At 36.3% G+C, this 23,631-nt stretch overlaps 1 protein-coding gene across 1 annotated transcript in view; it reads right to left on the bottom strand.

Annotated features, from left to right (window-relative positions):
• The window catches only part of YTHDC2 (YTH N6-methyladenosine RNA binding protein C2), a 39,457-nt gene that overhangs the window by 6,873 nt on the left and 8,953 nt on the right, over positions 1 to 23,631 (bottom strand). The window contains exons 3-25 of the mRNA XM_055698907.1: positions 22,829 to 23,025; positions 20,709 to 20,908; positions 19,920 to 20,086; positions 16,808 to 16,910; positions 15,427 to 15,583; positions 13,555 to 13,662; positions 12,328 to 12,476; positions 11,797 to 11,932; positions 11,318 to 11,444; positions 10,221 to 10,286; positions 8,722 to 8,900; positions 8,451 to 8,547; positions 8,278 to 8,365; positions 8,073 to 8,153; positions 7,081 to 7,163; positions 5,937 to 6,042; positions 5,678 to 5,797; positions 5,056 to 5,328; positions 4,413 to 4,539; positions 3,693 to 3,898; positions 2,937 to 3,132; positions 1,686 to 1,792; positions 104 to 396 (exon numbers count right to left, since the gene is read on the bottom strand). Coding sequence (XP_055554882.1) covers positions 104 to 396; positions 1,686 to 1,792; positions 2,937 to 3,132; positions 3,693 to 3,898; positions 4,413 to 4,539; positions 5,056 to 5,328; positions 5,678 to 5,797; positions 5,937 to 6,042; positions 7,081 to 7,163; positions 8,073 to 8,153; positions 8,278 to 8,365; positions 8,451 to 8,547; positions 8,722 to 8,900; positions 10,221 to 10,286; positions 11,318 to 11,444; positions 11,797 to 11,932; positions 12,328 to 12,476; positions 13,555 to 13,662; positions 15,427 to 15,583; positions 16,808 to 16,910; positions 19,920 to 20,086; positions 20,709 to 20,908; positions 22,829 to 23,025 — 3,366 coding nt within the window. The remainder of the gene's footprint in view (positions 1 to 103; positions 397 to 1,685; positions 1,793 to 2,936; positions 3,133 to 3,692; positions 3,899 to 4,412; positions 4,540 to 5,055; positions 5,329 to 5,677; positions 5,798 to 5,936; positions 6,043 to 7,080; positions 7,164 to 8,072; positions 8,154 to 8,277; positions 8,366 to 8,450; positions 8,548 to 8,721; positions 8,901 to 10,220; positions 10,287 to 11,317; positions 11,445 to 11,796; positions 11,933 to 12,327; positions 12,477 to 13,554; positions 13,663 to 15,426; positions 15,584 to 16,807; positions 16,911 to 19,919; positions 20,087 to 20,708; positions 20,909 to 22,828; positions 23,026 to 23,631) is intronic.

Here is a 23,631-nt window from a genome sequence, read left to right as displayed (position 1 = left end):
TTCTGTTGTTTCTTCCTTGTTATTACTAGCAGAAATCCAAGCAATGCTTTTTATAGCTAAGTAAGTTACAACCTACAGTCTCTAGAAGATCTCAAAAGCTTACTTTTCAGGGTTAGAGGAGTCATCAGAGAATTCAGTGTCTGCTGAGCTTTTTCTACTGTTGGTTGACCCCCTCGTAGACGCTAAAGGAAGTTCTTCAGAAGTCATAGGCCTTGGTCTCTGACCAATACCTGAAGGCTGCTGCAAACCTGCAGACTGTTCTTCAGTACTTAAAACAGCTATAATTGCTCTTACAGTTGTTTCATCAACTTGAGACCATGGTTTAGAAGGAGCTCGCATACGACGCAGAAATAAGTTATGCCACTTCTGTCTGAGTTGGAACAGCAAACAAGCAGCCTGTAACAAATTTCAATTCTGTTAAAGACTAACAAAAATTAGATCAGACAGGTAAGGGTACTCTACATCTTTCCTATCAGGCAGCCTTTGGCATTCTAAAATGAACATGGTCCAAACTGAAAGGCAAGATTAAAGTGCTGGGGAAAGGAAGAAAATCCCACATCTAAACTAAAGCTGTTAAGTTAATCTTTTCTTCCCTCAGGTGCAAGATCACTTTTAGAATGTTTTATTTCATTTAGCTTTGCACCGAACTTAAAATCAGATTGTAAACCCACAAAAAACTTTTTATTTTTCACTTTAAAATGTTACCTTTAAAAGAGAAAACAAAAATATTTTAATGCTCTATGCCATTCCTGTCAATTCATGTGCCCTCATCTCAATCAATACTGTCTGTATTCATGCACTCTTAATTCATACCAGAGGGAAAAGAGCTGTAAGTAACGTATTTTCCTTACACAGACTTCTGCTCAATGAGATGACTGAATTTATAAGACTATAGTTAATCCCCATGTTATCAGAAATGCTTCCATTTCTAAAATAATCATACTTTTGAACAGCTCTAGAAGAGACAGTATTATTATTAGATCTGGTAAGTCCAAGTGTTCCCTAATTCATAAAGTACACTACCTCTTACCACAGCCAGAGCTTCTCAATGACCTGAATACTTCTGCCTTCAAAAAGTGTTTTTTTGTTGTTCTCTAAAATCTGATAGAACTTTCTTTCAACAACTCCAAGTGTTCCATTTTGATCCAAATTTAGTCACCCTCTCATAGAAGGAAATACACAATATGCCATTGTGACTGTTCAGTCAGCTGCTGCTCAGGTTTTGGTTAACTCAGTCCATGCTAAGGCTCAATGTGTACTGGGAGGAGTGCCAGTAGGTCAAAGCAAGAGCACCACATAGGCAGGACACGTGGCCAGAAAGAGGGGCCATTATGCAGCCAGGGGTTTTTTTTCTTTTTGCTCATAGGTGTATGAATTGAGAGTTACAGGTTTTAAGTTATGAAAGCTTACAACTTGAATGGTGAGTAAGTGAATTCATGCGACAGACTTAGTCTGGGCAAAAGGGATCGAGCCCCTGGATTTTTGCTGTATTTCTAATCAGCTCATGAAATAAAGATTAAATGACAGAGTACATTGTCCTGTAAATCTGAGAGACTCAATCAGACTGTGACAGCCATTTTTACAGAAAAGTCTTGGTTACCCAAACGTTTCAGAACTCTTCTTAATAAAATATGACATAAACATGCTTCTACAAGAAAGAAACATTGAAGTGATACATTACTTACTTCAGGGTCCAGTTTGAGATGCAGCCATTCATCTAGCTTCAGTAGTGCCAAATCAGCAGTTTTGTCCTCTATCTCACTATCACTGTTATCATTAGATACACTGTCCCCTGAATTAAATATAAAAGGTGTATTAACATTTCTGTATTATTTCCACCTACACCCAAAAACCTGAACACTACTGTACTACCAGCAATAAAACCATTTTCCTTCTAGATTTTATTTTAAAATGTAAATGTTTGTAAAACCACTATTTTCTGTAAATACACCTCCCTGATAAGTCTTTGCTTCACTGAGCAAAACTCCAAAATCCAGATCTGCTGAGGTCTCTGCTATGTAAGCACCTGTATTGATGTGATCTGACTCACTCATGTACCTTCATCAATATCAACAAGCCATGTTCAAACTTTTGCCTGGAGCTGTTTGCAAAACTATACATTGCTCTATGCTTTATTTCCTAGTAAACCAGCAGATTTAAAGACATATTAAGAAAGAAATTAATTATAAATACATATGGCTATTTTGTAGGATCCTTTTTTTTTTTCAGGTGCAATTCAATCTGCATAAACACTATTCTAAGGGCAACAGTTTAAGAGCAAGACAGAAAAACTTCAAAAATAACTTGGACTCTTACTTTGATTCCATCTAATACCTCTAGAGAACTGGCAGCAGGACAGAATATTTTTGCTTCTCTTCCTACAGCACTCCATTTAAATTAAAAAAAAATAAATATGGACATTTCTATATATTCCCATTTACTTATAGTAAATATTACAAATAATTGTTATTAAAAGTTATCAGGAGAAAATAATCCTTAAAACACATGTTTCAGCTGGAAATGACTATTTGCCACACTGACAGTTTCTAAATTATTATTCAATTTGAAAAATCTGGTTCAAAGTATCACTTGAACTAGTCTGTAGAATAAAACATATATACTACACTTTTCAGCATTAATACTGTCATCGGACATTTTGTTTGCATTTTTTATTTCGTAACAAACTGTACTGTAATTTGTGAGACTCCAGAACTGTGCAACTGTAATTTATGGATACGAAATCTAAAAGGATTTGCAGAACTGAGACATTTATTACAGAGCTTATAAACTATTCTTAAATAACCACATGAACTGTAGCTTTGTCATTTTAAGAATTAGGCAATATAATTATTACATATATTCTTGACAAATAAGACTTCCATATGCCATACTAGTATATACCAATGGAAACATTACAAATCCAAACCCCTTTATACCTCGAAAGGATGAAAGTTCCTGCAAAGCATTACTTGGTAATCTAGCTGGTCCACAGAAGAGTGACACAGTGACAGGTGTTACAACTGAACAGCATCTGATATTAGCTATTCTGTGAGCTCTCGTCATTTCATCATATATAAGCCAGTCTGTAGGGAGTGCCCGAATGGCTGCAGCTTGCCCGTTTTCTGGAGGAATCTGCGTAGGAGCAAATAAGACTAGGATATTTTACCCTCTATTTGTAATTAAAATAAATTTTAATGTATTTCCTATTTTATATATGTAGAAATAAATAAATTTTTATACACACATAAACTTAAGATACCAAATAAAAAAAAAAGCAAGAGAGAATTCAACCAGACTCACAAATTATCCTACCATCTTGAAACAAAAATACTTTGCTTTAAAAAATGATCAAAAAAAAACCAAACCAGTTTCAGAGCAGAACTTCCTCCTGCTATTATAAGCAGGGATAGTTACATCTTTAAAAGAGTTTCCTAACTAGGTTTTTTTTTTACCATTGTGTCTTATTCCATCTAGAAGGCCTAACTGAAGTAAGTTTTGATGAAAAAATATTGGAAAAATAAATAACTCCAGTTCTTTATTTTATCAACTGCTAGGAAAAAGAATTTCTAAAAATGTAGTGTTTAATGCACATGCTGCTTTCAAAGTACTGGCTACTATGAAGAGACATTTCTAAACATGTGATAAGAGTACAGTGCTCTTTTTTGTGAACTATAAAGTCAAAGTGATTTTACCTTTTTATACTGAGGTTGACTAAGAACAGAGGTAGGATGAAATCGCACTTTCTTCTCCTTTGGTCCAGTCAAAACCAGGCTTTCTCTGTCTACATGCACTAGATTGGGATACATCCCAGCCACTAAGGCAGCTTTAATTACAGCCCAGTTTTCAGAGTTAGTATTAACATCTCTAATATCGGCTCCTCCTCTGGTTCTAACAAAACCTGAAGAAAGAAGAGGACAAAATACTTGCTTGTATTTAAGATCTACTTTTTTGCTTATCAAAAAGAATTTGGGAGAAAAAAAAAGTAAAATAAAGTACAAATTTCTTTCACTTTTCACCACTGCCAACCTTAACAGCACAAAGAAGAAACCATTACACTGAAATCCTTCCTCATAAGGGGGTTTATGCTAACATAGAATAGAATTACAACACAAAGACATTTCCTAAGGAAATAATTTATTAGAATGCAAAAACCCAAGGAAACATATCTCACACGGAAAGCCAGTGTGGCACCAGGAACAATCAGGGCACTTTCAGTTAGATCAGCTGTTGCCCAGCCAACCTTCCTCACTCCAGCATCTGCACCATGCCCAGCATAAATGTGTACCGGTCGATGTCAAATCAAGGCATGAAAATGACACCAGTGAACACTATTCTTGTTACAATTTGTATACACTTATACTAGGTATACACTTGATTCCAAAACTATGTAAAATCTTTTCCAAGAAATCTACCTGAGGCTCTAAGCTGGCCAAGCAACTGTGTTCTCATTCCTATGATGATTTCCATCGTGGCTTCAGACAGAAAGTTCTTTTCACAGAAGGCTTTCTCCCAGCCACCACTGCGCGCCTTCTGCCACGCCTGTAAAGAACATTGGTTTACATTTGCCTATTAATTTGATTAGCTAATATAAAGAAATGCATTTTTTTAAAAAATGGCATTTACATCAACAGAACAAAAGCAGAAACCATTCTGAAAGAAATGTATCAAACTAGATTATTTTTTTCCTGGTTACGTACTAGATTCTCTTTACCCATTCCCTAAATCAGCACAGTGATCACTATGTTATTATAAGATCATTATATTAAGTTATTACAAAGATCATGATTTTAAGTTATCGGTGTAGCAGGATATAAAGTGGCACCTTTATAAAGAACATTCAGAATTTAACCAGGTTTGCAAATATGAACAAAAAATACGACCAAAAGTGTTCCCTCACAGATTTATGAGTCCAATATACAGGAAACTAGTAGACAAAAATTATGTCCTTAAAGGAGAAACTTTATCTATCATTCTACAACTAACTTGATTGGTCCATCATTTAGTTTGGCACGTGATCTATTGTGATTAGTACTCTTTTTGAAGATGAAATAGTACCTGGAAAGCCCTGAGAAGCGCCATATGGTCACTAAATGTTCCTGCAGCAAAACGTTTTCTACACAGCATGGCTGCACGCTTTTGAGAGGCCAGTGTAGGTAGGACAAAAGGGTCTCGATATGCAAGACTGCAAGCAATAGTAAGAATAGGATCCAGGCACTTCAAAACAACAGCACACAACACCATTTTACCAAGGTGTGGCTCCACTGGTAGATCAGTGAGATGATAACCAAGTTCAGTAAGATCTTCCCAAGGGTCCATGGCATCTATTGTCTATTTAAAAAAAAAAAAAAAAAAAGAGGCAGGAGGGCAGGGAAGTGGACAGAAATAATTTACAATAAAAGCAAAAAGGATGTGAATATTGGACATTAACTACACTTGGTCCTAAACACTCAAAAAGCAAGTTGAACTCTTAACAGTTTGAGACGAGATTTTTAAGCACTTTCTTCCCTTAACATGGAAAAATGCATACACACACACAAAATGAAAATAGACAAGACACAAAAAGTCAAAGCATCCTTAAGTAAATAAACAGTCTCAGTACAAATAAAACTCCATATGTTGCCACACCACAAATGTAAAAACAAATACAATTCCCATCTAATTCTATTCCTCTGCTGACCTTAAGCATTTGCACAGCGTTTCTCACAATTAAAGCTGGTGGAGGATCAGGAGCTTTCATAAGAAAGTCAACAATTGGACAATTAACGGGAGCCAGAAGTTTTGTGTGTAAACAAAGCTCCTGCAATTTTAAAAGCAAAAAAAGATTAAGACAGGAGGAAAAAATAAAAAACAAAAACAAAAGCTTTTTTTTGAGTAAATACTATGTTTTGATGATAATACTTTTTTTTTAAAGTTATAATTTCTAACTGAACATGCACCTGAAGTGGCATTCTTAGAAGTTCTGGAGTCTGATATTCCAACATATTCTGAAATCGAAGCCTGCTGAAGAGACGAAAACAGACTCCAGGCTTACAGCGTCCAGCCCTTGAACACAAAATATGGTAAGTTGTTGAAAATCAGAATACCTTTCTAAAAATAACTAAATAAACAAACCAACACACACACACAAACTTACAACAGAAATACAAAGCATGTCTAAGAAAAAGATAATTTTGTCATTAAGTGTAGGTCTCATACATAAGGTCAGAGTTTTCCAGTACATGGATTGCTTTTGATAGTACAGAAATTTGTTATTATAATTTTATCCCAATACTGAAAGATCTGGAGAAACAAAAATAAGGCCTGTCTAAAAATAAAGTGATGTGTGGGTTTTGCTAACCTAAGATCAATCCAAATCTCAACTGGCCTTTGCCATAAGGAACATAAGTCATAAACTTTGTTTCTCTTCCTCTTCACATCCCCCAAACAGTTGAAAGCTGCTCTATAAGTAAAAGGCAGAATGAAGACCAAACAGCCTGTGAGTGAGGGGACAGAGACAGCAAATGCTCACACCAACACTCAAACTGGCAGGTTAAAGCCAGTATCATATCACCAAACACAGGCATTTGTGGCTACATAACCTTTTAGCCCTCACCCAGTGTTGGGAATAATATGATAAAGGCCTGCTAAGTCATGAATAATTTGGAGAAGGTGAATAAGGAATCACTGCTCAATGTCTCTTCTATGATAGCTATGAAGGGGCATCAATTAAAAACTAGCAATAGGCAGCCCTTTGCCCACAGATTAAGTTGTGAAACACTTTATTGGACACTGTGGCTGCTGATGCTACATGGGAGAAAGAAGAAGGAGAACAAGTTCATGGGGAGAAAACAACCTAGACCTAATGTAAGCTTTGGGAAAATCCTGAGTGTCACTTTACTACAAGTTGGGAAATGACTCCAAGGAAATACATGCTGACCCTTATTCTTCTGCAAAGAATTAGTATTGGCCACTGTCCAACACAACACTGGACTAGACTAGTAACATTACTCAGTGTGGCTGCTATTACATTGTGTACTTAATCCTTAACGTACAGGATAGTGGATATTTGCGAAATAAAATTCAGTATGAAGCATTCATTACCTGCCCCTTCTCTGGATAGCACTGGCTTTTGAAATCCACACCATTTTTAGCATTGTAACAGAACTCAGTGCATCAAAAGACTTCTACAAAAGCAAAGCAAGGAACATAAAAAGATTGAATAGGGTACATGAAATAAAAGCTACTGATGATTTAGATCATCAACAGAAGTTCTCTAAAAAAAAAATAACTAAGCAACAGCAGCTTCTGGCACAAAGTTATATTCTGAAGTACTTAGTTTCAAGTGAATTTATGCTACCTTCTTTGCCGTATCTTTGTGCGTTTTCTTAATTAAAGTTTTCTAGTCAAGAAGTAATTGTAAGTCAATAAAAGTTATGGAGTGTGTTTTGTAGTATCACAAACCAAGCAAAAATATGCTATTATATTTAATAAAGTTTTCCTCTTTGTCTCACTTGGAAATTATGTCCTTATTTTCCTACATTTGATATAAAATGACAAAAAAATTGTATTACCATGAGAAATTCAGAAATTATCTCCTATGAAATCCAATTTTGTTTTCCAAGCCATACAGTAGGTCTTAAACTGCCTCATTATGTTATCGCACTTTCCTTGAAAAGTAATTAGGGAACGGGCATTCAACACATCAAAAACAATGCTTAAAAACTTAATAGATTAGACTTGGGATAGATACAATAGTAGGATAAAGGAAACTCCCAGTGCTCTCTCAGGAACATGGTGGTCTAAACAGATGAGCTTGTTTTAAAAATCAACAGAAATAATAACTTCATTTTTAAAAAATAGATATATCAATATATCAGCCTGCAATAACTTTTACAGGGTTTTTAAACAGCTAGCTATTTACAGTATTTGTCATAAAACAAACGGATGTCAAAACTTCTCAGTGAGTTTTGTTGTTTGTCATGCACTAGCTCTCAGCCCACTACAAAAAAATTGTTCTTAAAAATGTTTGTATTATGTATTTTAAAACAACACTAGGAAGTTTACTTCCCAAAGAAAGTTTAAGCCAATCATACCTCTTTCATCTTGCCTGAGTCAATAACGTATACAACATCATTGACTGTTATGCTGGTTTCTGCAATATTAGTAGAAAGAATCTGCAATTTGAAAAAACAAACAAACAAAAAACAGAAACAAAACCACAAAACCAAACTATAGTAACTGTAAAAGCAAAGACAAAATAGATCAATATAACATCTGATGAAGTCCTCTGATACTTGCTATTTTGCGGACGCCAGCAGGTGGACTTTTAAGCACCTTCTTCTGATCCAAAGTCTGCATATTTGAATGAAGCATGAAAACTTGGTATCTAATGCAAGACAAAGAGCACATTTTAAGGATCTTTAAAAGAAACAATAAAAACTCAAGACAACCATAAAAATTATAGGTTTTACCTGTGAGCATTATCAGCAAATCTCTTGTCATCAAAAAGAATACGGTCCTTCAGGCTAACTATCTCATCATATCCAGGAAGGAATATTAAAATAGCTCCTAAAAAAGAAGTTGGTTTGCAGATTTAAACAGAAAAATCACTTCAAATACATGTCAGTACTGTGTATGCTACCGCTTGGAAGATTTTACCTATTTAGTATTACTGCAAAAAGAGCACAATCCATCAGAAGCTTGATCCACAGCAATTTATTGGGAGTGTGTGTATATACCTACCCACATCACAACTATGACAGATGTTATAAAGTAAGTGCATAATCAGGTCCAGATCCACTTTTTCATTGTCAAAACTGTGATGATAAGCTTTCAACAGTTCTCTGTCCTCTGCACTAAGGTCATTACCACTTGTTTGGACCAGGGAACTTTCATCCATATTTCCAAATTCCACTGAAGCACTAAAATATACAAATACACAGGCCAGAGTCAGTGCTGTTTGCTTCAGGTCTGCATTCAGCCATCAGTTCAAATTCAGACCAAGACTAATGAGACTACTCGTCTCGAATTTTAAAGTGTAGCACAACAGCACCTCCACAATACTACTACTGTCCACTGATTTAAGTGTTCGTCCAGCAACGTATGCAACTTCAAATATTAGCATTAACTCTACTTTGATTATACTTTATTGAAACACAACCATAAGCAAATGTTGCAGAACTGGAAGTATAAAGACACGGTTTGTTTATCCATTAAAGGAAAAATATTTAAGAAATAATTTCCAAAAACTTCCCTACCATAAGAGTTAAGCAGGTACTACACTAACAGAAACTACTCTAAGAGAAATTACAATAATGTATATCTCTACAAAACTGTAAGTAAACTATGATAATTTAAGTTAGTCAAAAAACAAGTTGAATGGCATAGTATACATGTTACTGTCCTGGTTTTGCCCAGGATAGAGTTAATTTTCTTCTCTGGCATGGAAGAGGGTATCACTGTTAGGGGACTGGCTGGGCATCCGTCAAGAAGTGGTGAGCAATTGTATTGTGCATCACTTGGGCTTTTTTCTTGGGTTTTATTCCTCTCTCTCTCCCCCTCTCCCCTTTTCACTACTATTGTTATTGTCATTATTATGTTTTACTTTATTTCGATTATTAAACTGTTCTTATCTCAACCCATGAGTTTTACCTTTTTCTGATTCTCCTCCCCTTCCCACCAGGGGCAGGCAGGGGTTGGAGTGGGTATGTGGGTGGGTGAGCAAGCAGCTGCGCGGTATTTAGTTGCCAGCTGGGGTTAAACCACAACAGTTGCTCATATAAAGTTTCTTTAATATGGCTACCATGTATCAACAATATACAGATAAAAATACAAAACAGATTTATTTCTAAAATAAGCATCTGAAATTAAAATGGTACATGGTATAAAATCATCGTCTCCTCTGCATATCTATTTAAGTTACTATAATCACATCCTGCCTAGATTTATAATCATGATAGAAATGCCCATATCAAGAGGAGAAATACTAATAATATAAAAGAAGTCCTGCATGACCAGAACTATATTTATGCTAGGAGTTGTGTAATCACTATGATACTGAATACCAACTTTTTTTAAAATGACTAGGTTTTCAAAATATTCTTATTCTCAAATAAAACTTGCTATTTAGGCCAGATTTTAAAGCATAAAAAGCTAAAAACTGTTCTGATTAAAAAATGACAAAACATAGTTTTCCCTTCACCATGTTAAACAACTGTTTCTGCAGTGTTGTTATAGCCTACCTGTAGGACTCCAACAGGTCAATAACCTCTGTCTGTCCAAAGCGCTTAGCCCAGTCCAAAGCCATCCTGGAACAGTTGCATAAAAATCCTTATTAATTTCTCACTTCAAAAGATACATATGAATAATACATTATAAGAGGAGACAGCTGACTGCACATTTCTATCGATTTTGGCACTGTTTAATCAGTGCTGTTATGGCTGAAACTGTAACTTCCCTTTTTAAAGTGCTTAAACAGGTGTAACAGCTATATGATTTTTAGGTAACTGCAATTCTTTACCAAGAAAGAATCCCAGTTTTACACAGAAGTAACATGCAGAAGGAAATGAGGAGGAAGAATGTGCCATTCCTCCACAAACCGCACACCGATGTGCAAAGATAAGCATGATTTACTAGCTCCTTTAAATCAGAAATCACACCCAAGACGTTTTTCTCCAAAATCTGTGAAAATGTTGGGGGTTTTGATATCTTACAGAAGTTGCCCTCCTCACAATGCAGTTCACACTGTTCTCCTTTTAAACTGCATTCCTTCCAAAGTTTTTCAAGTGGTAGTGCCAAATATCAGACCCCTGGAATACTATTTTTTTTTTTCCATATTACAATCATTTATAATAGTCCTGTCCACATGAATACACAATTCATGGCCACAAAAATCTGAGTTTTTACAGATTCACGAATATTTTTTCACGACACAACATATTTACAGGTATTAACACAGCAAAGATATTTGCATGTCTAATACACCATTTTTAAATCCAATATATATATAGGTTACTCAAAATAAGAATCACCAAACATTTTGGGTCTAATTCAATCAACGCAGCATGAAAGATTCCAATTCTTCTTCTAATCATTGTGTTAAATCAGACTTATTGAAACTAAGAGTGTATGTCCTATATTCAACACTGTTTAAGAATTCGATTTAGAATTTAGAGAAAACAATGTAAGAAACGGAAGTTATAAATTGCTTGGACTGTCAAAACCTATTAGTGCTTTATGGCAGTCTGGTAGGTTAGCAAATCGGTTTACATGTTACAGAAATTTCTCATTTGTGTATTGGCAAATAAATCCATCCTTCAGCTTATCTGTTTTGTTTTACCAGCCATTGGATGATTTGCAGTGGATACTTGCTCCCATGCTGATCAGTTGTTCCACTTGACTCAGAAAGCCTCTCCCTGAAGCAATCATCAGTGGAGTAGCACTTGTTTCACTGTGCCTATAATCAACTAAGAAGTACAAAAACATCAGCAAACCCACTACAAAAATAATTATTTTTTTCATATAAATGTAGTATATGACTTCCAAAATCCAGCCCTGAGTGAATTTGTTTCCTCACGTCATCCCACCACTCAGTTCATGTGAATTTAATACTATTATTGAAACACAATTAACTGTCAATACTTCAGAACAAGTAGAGCAAGCAGTAACTACAAAACCCATTAATTCTGCTAACCCTATTCATTTTTTCAATAGGCATCAGAATTCAAAGATAATATCTAAAACTGGAGATAAAGTAGCCACAGAAATTCACGTCATTTTGTGGTTGTTTTTTTCTGAGGCAGTAAGATAAAAGCTTACCGCTGACATTTTCAGCTAAAATGAGATGGAACACCTGAGCAAAGGAATCAATATCTTTATGCAACCAGATGTCAGAGAGACAAGAATCCATTTCTTTTATTAGCCACGGGTCAAGGCAATTCGCATCTTTTTCAGTCTGAAGAGAAAACACAGCACTGAAAGATTAATCTCTTCCAAGGGTTGTCTTTATTCCCATATATTAGACACAAAGAATTTGAACGGTTAGTTTTCCAAGTAACAAGCAGAAATACAGCATTCAGGTACCAGTTAAAGCACTTACTGTGTCATATGCAATTACTTTAAATGACAAGTCTAGCCATTTCAGCTAAACAAGTTATGTACAACCATCGCAACTGAAAAACACACTTTAGCTAAGGTAGTTCATGCTAATAAAAAAAATAATCATGTTTTAATATACGTTAAAATGCTTCTAGAAACTATAGCGGTAATATCTTCAGAAACAGTTTTTAAATGGGTAGTAACAATGTAACACAGATTTAAACATCCCTTCCAACAAAAGGAAAAACTTACCAGTTGATTAAATACTGTGTCACTACCATCAGCCAACAGATTACAGTCTTTAGTTGCACTTGGGACAGATCTTTGTCTCCGAGATTCCATTTTGCTGTTATTTTCTTGAGCAGAACACCACTCAGTAAGAGCACTTTGCTGTTTTTCTTCTAGAATGCATAAAGTATTTCCAAAAAAATTTTTACAGTTGTCTTAATTATTCAACATTTTCAGTTACAAAAAATAGCTGTATCAAGTCCCAAAGTTTTATCTATTCAATCTCTTCTATTTAGTCTGGAATGCTGTTACCACCCAATATAAATTCCATGATTAAGGGCACCCAGAGTGCAACACAGCAAATGCCTGCTCTATGAACAAGGTAAAAAACACCATTTGTGTGCTTAACCCCGTAAGTCTCCGGTATTCCAACCTACAGCATTCAAATAAGCTTCCTAAGTAAGTGTTTTCTGTACATTTCCCAGTCTAGGTCTTCCTCCAGAAGTGAAATACCGAAGAAAAGTGCTATAGCTCCTGCATGTAACAACTAACTTATGTGTACAGGTAGAATAAACAGTAGAAGACACCAGAGGCTTAACTGAACTCTTCTTTCCACAGTGATCAGAACTGAGCACCAAGATAGAGTTAGGATTGTATGTTACAGCTTTGGTTTTGCCCCTCTCACACCCTTTTCTTTTTTTTAAGTACACACTAGGATCATTACTTTCAGTTGTCAGGAAACCTTCTCAAATAATATATCTACTTAATCAATTGAAAAACAACTACATTAAGTTCAAGTGTGTTTATGCTTTTGAGCTGTATGTATTAAATATATCCTTGTTTGAAGAGCACAGCAAAAAATGTTACTAATAGGAATCACTTCTGTGCAAGATGAACAAAATTTTGCCTTCTTTAATGGCTGCAATTTAATTTCCACCCAGAAGTCAGTATATAATATCTTCTGCTTCTACAGTTTTTATGTGGGCAAAGGCCCCAGTTCTGTGGAACGTAACATTTATCAATTGAAAGCAAAAAGAATGCAATGATTGAAAGAAAGTGAAAATATTTTTTTTAAGTTACATAATCTACCTCAAGAATGTAAGCATCGAGAGCTTAAAGATAGCTGCTGTCATCTAACCATGTCTGGTTAATACTCTGACTTGGGAATTTCAACAGAGAACCATCCTATTTAGTTGTTCAATCAATCAATGACGGTCATTGCCAACCCTAACAACTAAGAAGTCCACTAACCTTGCTGCTTCTGTTTTTTGTACTTCACCATCTCTTTGCTTGTATACCCAGTGCTTCTTAAAATATCCTCCAAAAACATCTCTTTAACTTCAAAAGGTCTTCCTTGTACTGAAAGTATAAATAATTCATAAAATATTAGCTATTCCCTAGCTTCATTTATAATCTTAATTTTTAAAAAGCACCTTTATAGACAGAAAGTTAATTAAAACATACTAGGGCCTGATTTAAGGAATTATTACTTTCCTTGAAAAGTCTTGGAAGAGTATCTTCACTGGAGTTTATTTTCTTTAAAATTACCGGGCCACAACATTCCAAAAGGGAAATGCCAGCTGGGTACCTTGCTTCTCATTAACCTCTTCAATTGTATTAAGTGATATAGCAAGAGATGCTCGTAAGATTGACATTTATTGATTACAATTTTATCAAAATGGGAAACAGAAAATAGCCATTTTTGTTTAGGGTTACAAAAAAGAATTCACTGTGTAAGATTGTCACCTGAATTACAAAACCTAACAGCAACTAATATAGCTTTAGTAGTAGATCCCACAAAAAGATTGCCACCTTTGTACTCAACTACATGTTCTCATGAGAAGTGTATGAGAAGATGGACTTCTCTCAAATTCCTTAACCACTTCAGCCAAATTTGCCTTTCTTTACTGAATGCTTCCTGATAAATGAAGCATTCTAAAGGCTAATTTATCTCTTAGTAATTTACCCTGGTTTGCTTTTCAATATAACACTATTCTAGACCTTATTTATGGACATTAAAGGATCCTTTTCCACAGGAGGGATTAAAATCTCTAGATTTTAATTTCTGGGCCCTTAGCTGACATTTGCCATAGCCGAGTTTAAATCACCTAGGACTTCTCTCTTCTTCAGAAAGAATAAACTGCAACACTTCTATCTGCAAAAAAACTCTTTTTTCAGGAACATTCACTGAAATAAAACAATGATTTGTAGGAAAGACTATAGCGAAAGTGATCTACTCATGCCCCAGGACTGCTCAGTTTTATTAAAAAAAAAAAAAAAATGTTGACATGCAGACAGTCTACCTGATCATTTTGAAAAGAAAGCGTTTCTCTTAAAAGCTTTGTTTCAAAACACCTTATACTTAGATATCATCGCTGAAAAAGGAAGAGGACTACAAGGTACCAGAGGAGGTCACCCATGCAGAAAACTTGCAAGCAGCCAGGAGGGTGACCTGAAAAAAAAAAAAGCATCTCCCACACACCTATGTTTTACCTCTACTAAAGATCAGTCAAATGAAATTAAAACAGCAATAATCATAACTTTTATTTCCATTTGAATGTAATCTAACTGCAACTACTGAGTCTGAACATAAACTGTCATTTCTTTTCTCAATGGTTACTGAGATGACCAGCTAATAATTTCATTTAAAATAAAGAATCATGTGATTTAAACACGAAAACCCAATTTGCCTAAGACTGTATTCCTGAAATAATGAGGTGCAATTATCTGTGTTTCATATAGTAACCAGTAGCAACCTCTGTGACACCTGAAGAACTAGAATCTACTGAAATGAATTAATACATATCACACTCTTGTAGATCCTAGGGTCAGTATCCCCATGGAGATCAGCACTTTACGAACCTTTTCCTGCTTCTTGAATTGAACATGGCAGGGGCCAGGACATCCCTGCACTTACAGAACTCCCTGTGACAAAAACACTTCACTCTGAACAAGGTGCAAATAGTTAGGAAACGACAAAAATTAACAAAGAACAAACACTGTTGTAACTCTCAGTGTATTTATCCTGTTTCTTCATACTCAGAATGGTTTCCTACAGTTTAACAAGATCTGTAAGTCCTAGGGCAGGTATAGTCAGATTTAGGAGTTTACATAAACACTTACTGTGTATTACGGGGCAACTTCCAAAATATCTAATAAAGAGATCTGCATCTAGAGCAGCACTAGAAATAATTAGTCTTAAATTAGTCTGGTTTTGCAACACATCTCTTAGTTTTATTAACAAGAAGTCACTGAACCTATCCCTCTCATGCACTTCATCCTATAGCAAAAAAAGAAAAGGGGGGGGGGGTGGAGAACAACAGACAAATATCACAGATCTAAGCTCGTAACTTTTCACAATTATATACTTTTTTAAACACTAAAATATATAATTTGCTAGTATATTACAGGTACATTATAATTGTAAGTCTAGTTTAAGTAAGGGTTTAAAAAAAACCCCACAAACTATCCAAAAGTAAAAAAATACTTCAAAAAGTTTTACAAAGTTATCCAAGTGGACCGCACTAGTAATGCACAAGCTACATATACCTTGATTTCAGAGGTTAAAAGTGAACTTCTGAAACTTCTGCAGTTCTTATATTTGAATCTCATTTTCAAGATAATGACACAAACCGCAAATCCTACAAATCTTATTTTAATAAATTCTCACTTCACAACTGACCAACACTTAAAGATATGTACAATACCATGTAATCAGAAAAAAAGTTAGATTGCTTAGATCCATTAAGTTGTGCACAAAGCTTATAATCAATTAAGGTATATGATTAATTAATCACCTTTGTTAGTGTGTTCTTCTGTTTTGTTTTATATTACGAACTTATAAAGCAGGGATCCAAATACATTTTTAGGCTGAAGTCAAGAATGTGCAAATCATTCTCACACTTTTTTCCATTTTTACAAACACGTAGGCACCTAAAATAATAATTAATCTCTCTGTCTTCAGCAGTGGAGAAATTTATCTTGTGGTAAACATTCCAGTTCTACTGACTTATCAAACTCTACCATAAGAATATTCACATAATCATAAATGAACACACTTAAATAATTTGCTGAAAATGAGACTACTCATTATCTTGAAAATATTTTGGCAAACAGACTGCAAAGCTGGTATTGCTAAAAGAAGTAATGATACCAGGAATTCTGACACTCACATTAAGTCCTATCTACATAAGCCTCCCTAAGGCTTTCTGACAGAGGAGGTCTGGGAAAATTTACAGCTCTGTCCTCCATAAATGCATCATGATTCCAAAATTAATTATTGGCATGAGCCTAAAATAAGATACTTTTACAAGAAAAAAAACAAAACCAAAAACATACAAACTACAATAAATACTCAGTAAGTCTTTAATGTTAATTCAAATGCTAGCCAAACAGAAGGACCTTAAATGCTCAGAAAATTAATAAACAAAATTAAGATCTCATCTTCCAATTAACAAGTAATGTACGCTATTCCATCTCACATGAAATACAACAGGATTCTTACCACAATAACATGTGTCACAGTTGATAGAGTGCTGTCTCCTGCCATTAGCGTGCGAAGTAGTATGCCATTCGTGCAAAATGTTAACAGCGTCTTTGGAGAAACCCTATTAAACAGTTCACCAAGGTAATTCAGTTTTTTGCACCATTTAAATGCTGCTAACTTTCCACTGTTAACTGAAAATTTAAGGACTAAACAGCTACTCACCAGAAGTGGAATTACAGTTCTCTCACCAAAGAATTCATGCATACTACTTGTTTTTAAACTATGCCAAATCCCAGAGAGTTTCTAAGCAATCTTAGTGCTTATGGTCCAAAATTTCAGACAATGGATTAATTAACAAAGTGAGATTCAAATTTCTATAAATAAATAAGCAAGTGAAACAGAACCTTGAGAACCTCTCCACATTGTTTAATTTACTGGAAAATTCAGTGTGTGTGCCTTTGGAAAAACAAATCTTCAGTACATGCTTCAATACAGTCTTAGCATTTGCCTGTATGTGGTAGGTTGATGGTGGCTGGACGTCAGGTGCCCACTGAGTCGCTTTATCATCCCCCTCCTCAGTTGGACAGGGGAGAGAAAATATAACAAAAGGCTTGTGGGTGACGATAAGGACAGGGAAAGTTCACTCACCCATTACTGTCATGGACAGAACAGACTTGGGGAACTTAGTTTAATTTACTACCAATCAAATCAGAGTAGGATAATGAGAAATAAAACCAAGTCTCAAAACACCTCCATCCCTCTCTTCCATCTGGGCTTAATTTTACTCTTGAATTGTCTATCTCCTCCCCTGCAGCAGTACAGGGGGACAGGGAACGAAGATTGCAGACAGTCCATCACATGTTGTTTCTGCCGCTCCTTCCTCCTCAGGAGCGGGACTTCTCATGCTCTTCCCCGGCTCCAGCATGGGGTCCCCACCAAGGGAGACAGGCTTCCATGAACATAGGTCCTTCCCACAGCCTGCAGTTCTTCACTCACTATTCCAGCGTGGGTCCCTTCCATGGCCCTTCAGGAACAGGCAGCTCCAGTGTGGGTCCCCCACAGGGTCACGGGTCCTGCCAAGCAAACCTGCTCCAGCCTGGGCTCCTCTCTCCACAGGGCCACAACTCCTGCCAGGAGTCCTGTTCCAGCACGGGCTTCCCATGGGCTCACAGCCTCCTTTGGGCATCCACCTGCTCTGGTGTGGGATCCTCCACAGGCTGCAGGTGGTATCTGCTCCACCATGGGCCTCCACAGGCTGCAGGTGGGTACCTGCCCCACGGTGTGCCTCCATGGGCTGAGGGGCACAGCCTGCCCCACCGTGGGCTTCACCACGGGCTGGGGGGAATCTCTGCTGCAGCCCCTGGAGCCCCCCTGCCCCTCCTGCGGCGCTGGCCTGGGGGGCTGCAGGGCTGTTCCGCCCACAGAGCCTCACTCCTCTCTCTGGCTACAGTCATTGTTGCGCAGGGGTTTTTTGCCCCTTCTTAATATGCTATCCCAGAGGTGCTACCACCATCACGGATGGGCTCAACCTTGGCCAGCGGTGGGTCCATCTTGGAGCTGGCTGGCATTGGCTCCATCAGACACAGCAGAAGATTTTAGAAGCTTCTCACAGAAGCCACCCCTGTAGCCCCCCTGCTACCAAAACCTCACCATACAAACCCAACACAGTATACAGCCAAAGTAATTGTCTCACCTTTTTCAAATGCTTTAAGTTTTCAGTAACCACAAAGTCTTTAAAAGTTACTATTATAGTAGTTGTGGCATAATTAGCTACACAAGGAAAAACAGCAATTGCCACTACTATCTCCAGCACTGCCACCTTAAGCGTGGTAAAGTTCCTTTGTACTATATTCTGCAGTTCTTTTCTGGAAGACATGAGCTCACTAGTTATCATACATACGCACATTTCCTTCCAAGTTTGGAATTCATTCCTCCATCCAAAAATCCTCCTACATATTAAATTCAAGGAACACATACAAGATGGAAATGCTTTATTTTACTCATCTCTCTTCTTCAGCAGCCTTTTAGAAATCATCATTGCTGTCTAATAGTTAATAAAACAAAAAATTAAGACTCCTGTGTTACTTTAAACACCTTCACCCCACAACCTTTTTTGCCGAGTTGGAAATACTGCCATCTCTGCCTTTTGGTCTTTCTCTTGAGTGAATCTACTGATTCTTCTTAAGCAGGATTTTCTGCACTGCTTCCAGTAATCCCTCCATTTTGATCTGCCCTATATTTTGCTCTTCTTCAGCCAGCTTAATACTTCCACACATTAATCACCCACCTTATTTGTAATTCATCTTTACTAGCTCTTTTAGTATCTTAATAGTCTTGTGAGCTTCTGTACACATATTCAAATTCTTTCATTTGGCTTTGTTGTTCAAGTGCATTCATTCTCATTAGCTATGTGGTATGTTCATCCACATAAGCAACATAATCAGGTATACCCTTTGCCATCTTCACCCATATCCCGTCTGTTGACCATTCCTGGAAATACCACTGTCTACAAAGTTCAAAGAATCTAGAAATTGCACACAATCTTCAGACTTTAATTCACTCCTGTTCTGGTTTAGGAACAAAGACCTCAGGTGACCCCAAAATCTCTACTTCTGTACCACTTCAACTATTAAACATAAAAGTTGAAACAGAGTATAATATTCAACATACTTTACTTTCAAGTTTTGCTTTTTTAACTTCTCTGTCCCTTATCAACAATCATGATATAGCATTTGTTACAGCATGCTGGTCTTCCTACCTATCCTCAAAACTTGCAGAACTTCTAGATTTACACGTTAAAACAGGGAGGGGAAAAAAAGAAAGTGTAGACTTGATCTGAAAATAAGACAAAGAATTCCACACCACACACACACACCCTCAAGAAGAAATCAAGAGACAGTACCTGCAATTCACGTATGTAAGACAACTTACTACATGAAACTGCAAAATACAGGAGGGAAACTGTCCTTTTCACTCTTAAATATTCCATTACCTGAAACAACATATCCTACCTATACATCACATACTGAGCTTTTACTGTGCTGTATCCCAAACACACTGTAGTTTAAAAGTACACAAGACTGAAGATACCAACACAAGACCAATTGACTTTAAGAAATATCGTTAGTACCTGCTTTCTAATCGGATCTGATAACCAACTGTCTGGCCAATCTTTTCTCTTCTTTCTGCTGCCACTCTTTCAGCCACAGCAATAGCTGCCAAACGTCTTGGCTGAGTGCAAAATATACGACAGGGAGTTCCATTTTTGTAACAATCATCCAGAATGAACTGAGGGATCTGTAAAGAAGTAGTTAAAATTTAATTTTTATTTTGATAAAGTCATAGATTTTTTATCACGGTGAAACAATTTAAGTGTGTCTTAATATTACACAGGTTGCAAAACAATTCATAATAGGATTATCATTGCAAACATACTTGAACAGGCAGAAATGCAGCAAAAATAAATTTCTGATTTAAAATTTAATCTGTTTTTTTTAAAAAAGGAAAAGAAAGTTGAAGCTTCTCTCCCCTGCTTGAGCAAAATCTATAAAAAAAATACCTGTAGGTAATCTATCATTTTAACTCAGTAATAGTCTACTTTAGATACTAAGAACAGAACTAGCTTTAGAAGGCAAAGGACTATACAAAATCGTAACTACTTTCCCTTCAATATTTTATATTATTTTAAAGAAAAACTGCTATCAGAAAATTGTGCAGAACTTTATGCTTTTAGTAAGTATCTGCTGGCTTAGTATTTCAAAAGCAAGAAAGTCAATTAGAACACAAGACTTTTGACTATACAGGAAAACAAAAGCCTTAAAACTAGCATAAAGAGATGTGTTATTATGGAAATATTACAAAATCGACATCAGTTTTGTATAAATACTATTATCTTTTTTATTTCATTAAAGAAACATACTTGAGTAGTTTTTCCTGATCCAGTCTCTCCTACAACCAAAACAACTTTATTTTCCTTTATTATTTTGACAATTTCTTCCTGTTTTTCAAAAACTGGTAGTGATTGCCTTAAGGAATCAAACTCTGATTCCCCTCTTTTCACTGGAACCTGAGGGATACCGTTGTTAAGTCGCCCGCTTGTCTTGCTCACTTCTCTATTTTCTGTGAAGAGAAGTTAACAATTTACTTGGACAGATACAAAAGGTGGTCACTAAAACATTGCTAAAAATTGTACATAAAAGTGAACATTCCTGACTTTATATGCATCCTTATAGATCAAGTGACAAACCCATCACACATTTAAAAGAGATATTCATGGTAACCTACCCCATCCTGTTACAGTGCTTGAAATAAGTATTTGTTCAAAGGCGTTATTACATTCTTAGGTATTTTGAACAAAAACAGACTACCCTAAGTGCATTGCTCAAGTCAAAAAAAGGTCATGAAGAGCAAGATGAGAAATAGAAACTAAAACAAGTAAAGCAGCCTCGTGTATTTTCTTGACCTTAGTATCATGTTTAAACTTTCACACCTCCACGGTTTGCCTCACTATACAGTTAAACCCTCAAGTTACTCCAAACTGACAAGCCTATCTTCTGAGAAAAAGTTAACTACTGTGATACAAATGGCTTCTTTCACATCCTCCCTGGTCTTTTACCACCACCTTTCAGCAGTCTTACATAACCTAATGCTCCAGTTCATAAGATTTGTCTTAAATCATACAAATTGAACCATGCTCTATCTAGACCCCTGGACCCATGGCAGCAGTGTGTGATGTATTAGAAAGTAATGCACAAGCAGCCAAAGAACCTGCATGTCTTCAGAGGAAACTACTTCAAATTCAGTATTGTAACTGCTGTTCTAGAATTCCTTAATAATTATCTTCCAGAAGAATGAAAAGCTTGTTGTAAACTTAATTATACATGTTTAATGTGATTATCAGATTAATATATTACATTACAAGCACTGTCTTACAAAGACAGACACAGGCTAACAGATTAATAAAGCCAAAAACAATTCTGGGGAAGTAAAGACAAATTTTACACTATTCATTAGTTTACGCCAGGGGTCCTCAAACTAGAGCCCGCAGGCTGGATATGGTCCCCCAGGGTCCTAAATCCGGCCCCTGGTATTTACAGAACCCCCCGCCCCCCCCGCCGGGGGTTGGGGGGGGAAACCAAGCAGCCGCAGATGGCTGCCTGCCACTGCATCCACGCCGGCCCCTGGTTAAAAAGTGTGAGGACCCCTGGTTTATGCTTTAGATTTCTAAGGAATTGCTTTTCAGTATTTATATTACAGTTTCCCCCTGTTCATTAAACAATCCTATTAAACAACTGAAAAAGAAAACTAGCAAAGGAAGCACTTGAAGAATGAACTCATAAATCAGAAATATCCAATGAAACACAGCATACTGGTATGTTTTCTATGCACTATACCCAGCTTTGTGCACAGAAACATAGCTCTTACACTCATAACTGTTAAAGCAATAACCTTATTAAAAGCATTGCTTTAAAAAATTCACAATATATCAGAAGTTTGTCTTCCAGTGAACTCTTTCATATTCCAGAAATCAAGAAGTCTAGATAGCAGTCTCTTATGAACCAAATCTATTTTAGAAGATGATGAAACAAAAAAAACCCTTCTCATTTTATCAAGAATTCTATAAGGAGAACAGCCAGTCTCTCATTTTCTCATAAGGGTGTTCTTATATGGCAGTCATGGTAACACTTCTCTCTTCAACCTCACCTCATGGAACTTGTAGGAACTCACACTTCGGAAACGTACTTCTAAATATATTTGTTTGGACTTGGCTCAAAGATTCAAAAGTAATTTGGCACAAGGGAGACACTGGAACATGGGTAACCTGACTGCCTAAGTTCCTCAGGACATCAGTTTTAAAAGAACCTATATGCACAATTTAAAGTCAAGAAAATTAATGGGTTTGAGGGGGAGGTGTCAGTTTGGGACAGGAGAGGAGACAGAAAAGAAAGGGGGGGGGTTGTGATTGGGTTGTGGGTAGTTTTGTTTTTTTTTAAACAGTGTTGATTCACAAGTCCGTATCAGAAGACACACTGAACATACCAGATTCAACAGCAAATGCATTTCCTCGCTCTGTTTTTGGCAGAAGTTCTGTTCGTTCTTTATTTGTGACTGGAAATCTCTGAATTAAACTCCAAATGCTATGTTTTGTTTTGGGAGCCAAGAAACAAGTCATTACTGCATGTGTTCGTTCTGATCCATCCTTCTTCCTTACAGTCAGATATCGATTTGCTCCTTTTCTGGGAGGGGAGAACAAAAAAACTATTTTAGGAATAAGTAATCTACTTATCTTTAAATAATGATCTTTGGCCATAATTCTTTCAAGATGGCTGTTAAGATTATTTTCAAATATAGTAACTAGAAACTTCCAAATAATGTCCTGTGTGGCATAACGCACACCAAAATGACAGAATCATTCACAATATCCACCATCAAAACCACCCTCAATTCACACAAGGTAGTGCAGCACAGACATTTGCACTGGCAGATGACTATGCCCAGCATAACCTCACAATTAGGGCTCTGTAATATAACACTGTTCTGTTACCTTTCTGTTAAACGTCTATCACTGCATTTGCTTCCCAAAAGACAGACAGCTCCATCAATCCTCTATTAATACTGACAGGTATTACACAAAACTCATTTCTAGACCAATTTAAGAGATTTAGAGGTTAAAAATCAACAAATAGACAGACAAACAAGCAGCCTTCTAGTGATATTCTAAGCCTTAACAAAATCCAGTAAAACAAATTAGATTCCCACAAAGTCCATTACCAAATATTTACAATGTAGAATGAGAGCGAAAAAACACTTTATCATAAGAATGCAATTGTTCTCAGACTGCT

This window comes from Falco cherrug, chromosome Z (genome assembly GCF_023634085.1).
Source record: "Falco cherrug isolate bFalChe1 chromosome Z, bFalChe1.pri, whole genome shotgun sequence".
NCBI classification, from domain to species: domain Eukaryota; kingdom Metazoa; phylum Chordata; class Aves; order Falconiformes; family Falconidae; genus Falco; species Falco cherrug.
Note: the sequence above shows the minus strand (reverse complement) of the source record. Positions and strands in the feature narration are given on the sequence as shown.